The 9,347-nt window shown below is 34.6% G+C and overlaps 1 protein-coding gene across 1 annotated transcript in view; it reads left to right on the forward strand.

Moving 5' to 3' along the window:
* LOC106883762 (monocarboxylate transporter 14) overlaps positions 1-9,186 on the forward strand; it is a 15,657-nt gene extending 6,471 nt beyond the window's left edge. The window contains exons 3-5 of the mRNA XM_014934882.2: positions 3,378-3,521; positions 5,436-6,182; positions 6,978-9,186. Of these exons, the coding sequence (XP_014790368.2) occupies positions 3,378-3,521; positions 5,436-6,182; positions 6,978-7,126 (1,040 nt within the window). The 3' untranslated portion in view covers positions 7,127-9,186. The remainder of the gene's footprint in view (positions 1-3,377; positions 3,522-5,435; positions 6,183-6,977) is intronic.
* The last annotated feature ends 161 nt before the right edge of the window (positions 9,187-9,347 follow it).

Genomic DNA, 9,347 nt, shown 5'->3' on the forward strand with positions numbered 1-9,347 from the left:
TTTCACGTCTGGCCGCATAGCCTTTTCCGTTTGTTTTCTTTTCCGTTTGTTTTCCTGTCTTGTTTTTTGTCCGCCATTACATTCCTCCATGGCACAGATTTAATTTGCAGTCCATGGGAAGAGCCGTTTTAACGATGCGTCCTTCCCAACTCTTCGAAATGCCGGTGTTAAAACAGGGGTAGCTGATGAAGGAAAATGTTCTCTATGTGGCTTGTGTGTTTTTTGTACTCTGGTTATTATTATTTTCTTGTCTACGTTTTGTTTGCAATGTCCTGTACCCAGATATGCACCTATATATACAGGTAGACGTAGGTATGCACATACCTGTACGTATATATGCATATACTCATTTATTATTTGTTTTATATATATATATATATATATATATATATATAATTATATATATATATATATGTATGTATGTATGTATGTATGTATGTATGTATGTATGTATGTATGTATGTGTGTTTGTCCCCCCAACATCGCTTGACAACCGATGCTGGTGTGTTTACATCCCCTTAACTTAGCGGTCGGGTCAATTTGCTCAACTAAAGGCAGTGCTCCAGCATGGCCACAGTCAAATGACTGAAACAAGTAAAAGAATATAGTTTAACCTACAAAAGTTAATGTGTGAAAAACAAAATAGGAATTTTGAAAGAAGTTCCTATAAAACTAGTTTCTAAACATCGAATGGCTATGGGGGTCCACCAGACTAGAATAGTATTCAAAGGGATCCATAGATAAAAAAAAAAATCGTTGAGAACCCCTGCTGTAATTGAACATCTCTGTAGATCAATGACTACAAGAAAATTGAGTATTGAATGTATTCCAGGCAGTGGCAGTATGACAGGTCAAAAGATCAGCCTAAAGTTCTTTTACATGAAATATGGAAGGTTACATAAAGCACAGGTGAGTAGATGAGAAAATTTATTCGATGGTTGATTGTGAGCTTGGATAAAGTGGCATGCAGTTTGCTGGTTTGTGAGATTGAAAATGTAGCACCATCCTAAATGTGTAAGCATTACTTCAACCTGACTCATAATTGGGCTTTCAAAATGCTCAACTGCTGATTAGGGTTGAACTATTTTTTCCCTGAACAGAGAGATTTATGTATAGGGTACAATCTTGAAAATGTTTTATATTCGTGATCACCATGGCAGATCATCAAAAACTGGAAAGACTTACATTTTTTTGTGATTTATGCAATTGAATTGTGTATTATTATAAAATAAAGCAAGTCTAAGAATACAAGTGTGAAGTATATTTGCCACTTAAATGCGGCTGAACCCTAAGGGTGGATGTTACTGTTGCTTTTAGTCCCAGGAGAACATCTCCTCAAGCTGTCTATTGACACACATCTGTGTCCTGTCTGTATTTGCAAAGAGAAGTCATCCTTCCCATCTTGATCTGTGATACGCACAGACTCGAGTTTCTGGGTATTTACCCGTCCTCAGCGTACGACAATCACCGATCTTCGATGTGAAAGATGTCCCGATGCAAGTGTTTCTTTGAAATGTGCAGCTACTGTGTCTGTCATGGTACTGTTGAAAAAGAATTGGTTGGTGCCTCCTGATTAAAAGGTGTCTTCGAGATCAGTTGTAAGCTGTCAAGGTTGTGTGTATGGCTGACTCTTGAGTGTAGGGAGTTAAGGAGTTAAGAGTATATTATATTATCATCTACATTGTGTGTTACAGAAATAACAGTGAGGAAGAAATTAATGTAGAGTAAGTAGTGTACCAGATACAAAGCATAACCTTAGAGGCACAACCAAATGCATAAACCTAACCAGACAGAAAGTTAGTCAAAAAGTTCCGCCAGCACATAGAGCAAAGACACAGTTTAATAGGAAAATTTCTAACAACAGATAAGAGATGGTTAGACTCTATATGGGGGGAATGTTGCTTTTTCTCCATTGAAAAAGCAACATTTCTGATTTGAATAAAATTATCACCAGGCATGTAATTAAATTAATTATAATAAATTATAAATCAAAAGAAACTAGGTGATCTGTATCAGCAATTAGTGAGCATGAACAGTACAAAAAGTGAATACATTAACCCATTACCTCCCATAATTCTATTAACTGGAATTTTTTCATGAAACTTTGATTTCTAGCATAAAACAGCCTTAGAAACACGCTGGAATGATCAAAATAACATTTTAAATAGAAAGAAATAAGCGAGATATTGGGTGAAAAATTAGCAAAGTTCATTTGAATATCAGAGAAATATACCTAGTAGATATAGCAAAAAGGTTAGATATGTGTAAATATTGACAGATAATTACGAAATTTGTAATTTTTAAGTGATCTCATATGAGATCACTGGTAGGTAATGGGTTAATGCCTCGATGTACAAGTTTATTCTTGGAGACTGCTCATAAAACAAGAACTCATAAAGCAGAGCACTAATTTCCCATAGTAGCGATGTTATAAATCGTAATTCATTCTCAGAAAAATATTTTACCAACAGAATTTAAAATACTCGTAAATAAACGGCAATAAAACAACAAAAGTAGAATGTAAAGAATATTTTATGTAAAGTAAAAAGAATGTCAAGATCATTTATAATAAAAAATATCATTATAATCGTTTTTTGAATCACTTTCACTCACACTAGACTTGCACACACCATCACTTGTAGACAGACTTAAAGATTTCTTTTTAAAAAACATGTCTAGTTATTTGCTTAGCTTTTTTTTTTTCTCGCTTTCTACAGGGTGTCCACAAAATCTGGGTACATGCGGATTAAACATACTTTAAGAAATTATTGTTTCTTATATTTAATTGCTTATGTTATGATCTTATTTACTCCATGTACCCACATGGGGATTAACACATACTTTAAGAAATTATTATTTCTTATATTTAATTGTTTATGTTATGATTTTATATACTCCATGTACCCAGACTTTGTGGACACCCTGTATAAAATTCTCAGTAACACGCAGAAGCATTTGTTATGGTAGTAGTAGAAACTTTTGCATTTCATTCAAAATTTGGATCTTATGCTTGAAAAAGAAAACTCGTAAAACCGGGGTCTCATTAAGTGGGTCCTCGTAAAGTGAGGTATTACTGTATATTGCTTTGTTGTAAGGAAGAGGAAAAAATTTATTTTTTATATTGATAGCATTTCATTCTTTCAATTTGACATATGTTAGCTTGTGTAAATCACTTAAATTTATGTTATCTTTCTGGCTTATTAGAAAGAATGCATGTGAAGATTTTACAGATTAAAAGATAAAAATATTTTCTTCTACGCATTAATTATTCTAATAAATTCTCTTATCTTATAGCTAACAGAATTTTAAAATACCCTCACATAATTTCATTAGCTTTTGACAGAATCTCATTTCAGACCTTCAATTTTCAATTGCAGGAATATTTGCAGGAATGTTGTACAGAAAAATTGGTATTGGACGGTCATATATCCTTGCCAGCGCTTTGTGTTCAATTGGTTTGTTTGCAAGTAGCTTTACACCAAACATATGGTTTCTGTTTTTCTCACTTGGAATCTTATTTGGTAAGTTCAACAAATTATGGCTGAAATACTAATAAAGGAATATTTGATTTATTCGGTCAGACAACAGCTAATACTTGAATAATGCTATTTGATTTTGAAAATCCTGTTATGTTGCAGATATTCTCCCTCAATGCCATACAAGGGTACAGTACTAGCTTTGAAATCATTAAATATAATGGTAACATAGTAAATATTTATGTATTTGTTTACCAATGCATGAAAGTGCAAGTGATATTTTGTGTAAACTTATTTTAGTCACAGTTGAGAAAATATTTTCTATGCTAACATTCAGAGAAAGAAAAGAATTTTGCAATTGTCACAGAATATTATGAAATATTGGGTTATCCGGAAAGTTTGTGCCAATTTATAGTAGCTTACCTTTCAACTTATTTGCCATGAAACCACCTCAATTCTGGGAAGAGGGTATTTTCAAGTTAAAGGAAAGATGGAGACGCATTGTGCAACAAAATGGTTCATATTTCGTTGATTAAAAATGTAATGGCAAGTATTTATTGACCTTTTTCTTTCCTCCAAAAATCGACAAGAACTTTCCGGACAACCCAATACATACAGGAATAACTATTCTAATTATTCTGTTGAATACAAGATTAAGATATATCAATATCAAGGTGCAGGCATGTTGTAAGAAGCTTGCTTCCCAACCACATGGTTCCAGGTCCAGGCCCACTGCATGGCACCTTGGGCAAGTGTCTTCTACTATAGCCTCAAGCTGACCAAAGCCTTGTGAGTGGGTTTGGTAGACAGAAAAGCGCAGTGAGTTATGCATAGCTAAACATGTGAGAATTCTAAAGGACTCACTTGAACCAGGGAACATCCTTAACTCCAGAATGGAGGCCATGTTTACATTTCAAGTTCCTGCTAGCCATCTGGAGCCCACAAGATGGCGGCACAGCTGGAGGTCAAGAGCCGATAGCAAGGAGAGATAATCCCCAATTGTTACCTTTGAGCAGTGAGGCATTTCCCCCACCATATTTTTAAGAGATCTTGGGCCAACAGGTTTTGGAATTTGATGATACACCATAAAGCTAAACCCTTTATGGATGGGAAACCTAAGGTAATGCCATAAATTGGCCTTCCCCATTTTTAATATGTATATATGTATCTATCGACGTGTGAGTGTGTGTCTGTGTTTGCCCACCACCCTACCATCACTTGACAACAGTTCAGCAAAAGAGACCAACAGAATAAGTACTAGGCTAAAAAAGAATAAGTCTTGGGGGCAATTTGTTCGACTAAAACCCCCTTTAAGGCAGTGCTCCAGCATGGCCACAGTCAACCAGCTGAAACAAATAAAAGAATAGGGTACGACTTACCCCTCCTCCAAAATTGCTGGCTTTGTGCCAAAAGATAAATTCAATAATATAAGTACTCAACCATTGATCCTAAATTTATGGCCAGTGATTCTAATGACATCATTTTTTCATTCTAACATCACCATATGTAAATTAAATAGAGAATAAAGAATTACTGAATATTAGATATGATAATGAAGTCAACCGATACAGACAAAACAACCAGTTTGTTGCCCAGTAATGACAATATGACAATAATTAAAAAAAGCGTACCCCAAGGAAATGGCATTTAACAATGAAAATTACTACTACACAAATATATAAAGACAGCAAGTTAGGTGTATGTGTAAGTATGTAAGTATGTATGTAGGTAGGTAAGTGGGTGGGTGAGTGAATATGTATGTAGATAGACAGATGGACAAATGGATAGACAGACAGATGGATAGATAGGTAGGTAGGTCGACAGGTAAGTAGGTAGATGATGAATGGTTAGATATCATTTATACTTTGTTTCCGCTTTGAATAAATCTGAGAACTTGCATTTATGTAATAAATCTACAATATCTTTAATACAATCATCTTTCTTTATATTCTATTTCAGGTTCTGGAGCAGCCATCAACAATATCGTCAGTTTTGCAGCCTTGGAGAAATTATTCCACCAAAATGCCCATATTCTCTCCATTATATTGACAATTTGTCCTTCGGTTGGAACCTTATTTATGACATATTTGTTAGATGTTTTCTTAAATATCTACTCTTGGAGAGGAGCATTGATGATTCTTTCTGGCTTCAGTTTGAACATGTGTTTTTCAGGATTGTTGACAAAAGTTGACAGAAAACCAAAACCTGATATGAAAGTCGAACAACTAAAAATATTTGATATGAAAATATTGAAAAACAAACGTTTTTTGATACTATCAACTGCTGCATCAATGAATACATGTTTTGGTTCCCTTGTTTTTCTCCTTATTGTTGATTTTTGGGTTGAAAAGGGTCATCCAATAGTAGAAGGGATTACACTAATTACTTTTATATGTATTTCAGGCATGGCAAGCCGACTTGTCTTTGGCCTCTTCAGCTTTTTATTCAACATAACACCAGCACTCATTCTTTTATTTTACATAGTTTGTGGTGTAGGTGGGACGTTCTACATTTTTGCTCCTTTATGCAACACTTATTCACCATTAGTCTTCTTGGCTGTCTTGAATGGATTTTCTCGTGGCATGTTGTCCACAATACGTCCCCTGGTCTTCAAAAAGGTTGTTGGTGTTGAAGCTTACCCACTAGCCATTGGTTATACTTATACTCTGAACGGGATATGTGCAATACCAATGGCAACTGTTGTAGGTAAGTGTGATATCTATTCGTCTCTTCTGTTCTAGGCATTGTCGGTTGTAATCTTTACCACATCTCTAATCCTGCTTTCTGATTGGTAACTCACTTGTGACACAGGAAACACTGAGATGTGGGTTTCAAATTTTGGCCTAAGGCCAGCAATTCCGAGCGAGGGAGTAAGTATTTCTTTTATCGATCTTGAAAGGATGAAAAAAATCGACCCTGGCAGCATTTGAACTCAGAACATAAAGGAATATCACTAAGCATTTTGTGTGGGGTGTGAACGATTCTGCCAGTTCCCTGCTTTAGGAAACACTGAGATATTGACTGTTAAATCTATTCACCACAGATAATTTGTTAAGACAATAAAGTATAGGACTATTTTTCTATTAATTTACAATTGCATTCTACATATATGAATGTCTGGATTGATAAGCTTCATAACTGAATACAGAAGATAGACACAGATAACATAACATTAAAGGTGATGAAACAATGTAAAAGAATATAATCATCATAATCGTTTAACATCCGGTCTTCCATACATGCATGAGTAGGACGGTTGACAGGAGCCAGCCAGTTAGAAAACTACCCTAGGCTATTGTGTCCATTTCAGCAGGATTTTTATGGCTTGATACCCTTCCTAATACTCATATTTACTTTTTAGCTTAAAATTAGTTCATTGTAAAGAGTATTTTTTTATAAATTTTTACTTGACTAGAACAACCACAATAATTTAATCAGATCTCACTTTCAATGATATACTGTTATTTCAAGGCTTTCATTTTTTTTTTCTTTCTTTTGTAGGTAAAATCACAGACCTTACACACAGTTATGACTTTGCTTTTTATCTCACTGGACTGTTTGAAACGCTTCTGTTTTTGCTATTAGCATCTTCACACTTACTGATTACTTGTTTGAGCAAAAAGAATCATCAACTTAAACCTGAGAATTAGCCAACAGAAATGAAGCTGCATTCTGAAAATGGCTACACAGGATTCTACACTTTTTAAGAAAAGTTCACAGTTGTATAAATGGAATATATATTAAACAATATTTCTTATTATATTCAGTTTTGATGTTCTTGTATTCTGGATTGGAAAAGCTGCTTCTCTACACAACAAATTGCCCATGAGGAAAGCTTGAGCCTACAAGGAACTCTCTATGTGGTCTCTCAAGTTCACTTAGATATCTTAAGAATGGTTGAATATAGTACATAATTCACTGGATAATATGCTAAAGGGGGAAGTGGTTACAGTTAGAAAGTCATCGACAATAAAGATTTTTCACAGAGACCTCTATCAAGAAAATAAATACAGCAAACACACTGGATAGTTAAATTGTGAAAGCTGAGATTCTAGTCAAAGTAATAAACATAACATTTCAAAAGATGACAGCACCAAAATGTACCTACAGATATCTAAACTGGAAACACAAACATCAAAACCCCACTTACTGAAACCCATAAATCACAAAAATGTTTCCCACAACTGAAGACCTTCTGTGAATTCAGATAAATCTAAGCACATCCAATTGACACATAAAATACATTTAGTTATTTTTATAACTAATATGCACATGTAAACTTAGAATTGTAACCAACCTGCAATACAACATTAGCATTCTAAAAATCACCTTTATATAACTAAAAGAAGCTTCATAATCACTCACAGCATTCACTGTCTTGAGACAGACTGACGTTTTTAGGTAGGTGCTTATTCCAACTCATTAGGCTGGGATTTCTCCCAGTTTCTGGGGTGTTAAGCATATGAAATAACTAGACTCTGCTCTGAGCAGGTCACCAATCTATTGTAAAGTTAACTCCAGCAACTGTGTGTAATAAATTTAAGTTGTATATACTGGAGTAATATGAAATAAAGTGCCTTGCATCTCGGACATATATAATGGTACAATATTAATAAAGCATGTAACATGCTATAAATTCAAATATTGAAAAGAAAAGCCAACACAAAATAATAACAGACATATCCATACTGCCTTCACACTCACCAACTCCAAACAGGATAAACAAGTCCAACAATAGTTTTAAATATTTTCAAAGACCATCATTGGAAGCTATTCCAATGAGCACTACAAAAACAATGCAGATAATGCAAGATGTGATGTAATAATATCATGGCTCTACCCACCTTTATAATATAGTATACTGTATTGCATATAATATAGAAAAACACCCATTCAAAGCCCAACAAACTAACTACAACAGTCCCCTACACAATTGTCCATCATCAACAAATGGTAACAAAACAACAGCCAGAAAAAAATTTAAGACAAAAAACATAAAATCCCAGTTGCATAAATGAAATAGCCAACCCCCATAAAAACAAACAGCAATTTTGACAAACATAAATCAACACGATATGCAACATAAAGAACCGACAAAAAGGAAATGCCAGAAATTATTAACATAGCGGACAATAGGTTAATCGTATTTGTAGAGGGGAGAAAGCCCAGATGTTTCAACTGAGGAAAAAGCGGAAGAGAAAGGAGAAGAGGAAGAAACAACACCCACAGCTGAGGAAAAGACACCAACATCCTCGAAAGAGGAGAACACAGAGGTGGTCGGCTTTCTTCAAAAAGAGGAGGGAAAAAAATGGAGACCAACCCGACCAAACTAAATTTAAAATAAAAAAAAGACTTGTACTACATGGCCATTAAGGCCAATAACAAGAGACATGTAAATGTTTTGGCAGATGTTCATGTTACGTTTGTATGAATAAACAAGTGTATCTGTAACATGTTTACTTCATGGCACCACCATAATCGTTCTACTGCTTTTAGTTTTTCCTGTTTTTCAGCTACTATTTTCGGAAAGACTTTTTGCCCCCTACCCCTAACCGTAACCCTATCCCTAAAACCTTAACCCTAACACCAGCACAAACGCACGAACGATATCATAAATAACAGTGACAAACGAAATATACACCGCCGATAGTTGTTGTTGACAAACAACGGCAGTAATTTTATTCAGCTGAATACACGTCATTGATTAGTTAAAATTACTGAAATAGGACTACTTTAACACGAAATAACTTTGAAAATATAAACTTTTCTCAACAACACTAAGAATAAAAGATGTTTTATATGACACATTCTACCAGTGTCCCAAGTTTCAAAGTGTTTCGTTAAGAAAATGCTGGTGCCCCCGTTTTGAAA

This window comes from Octopus bimaculoides, chromosome 23, assembly GCF_001194135.2.
Source record: "Octopus bimaculoides isolate UCB-OBI-ISO-001 chromosome 23, ASM119413v2, whole genome shotgun sequence".
Taxonomy (NCBI): domain Eukaryota; kingdom Metazoa; phylum Mollusca; class Cephalopoda; order Octopoda; family Octopodidae; genus Octopus; species Octopus bimaculoides.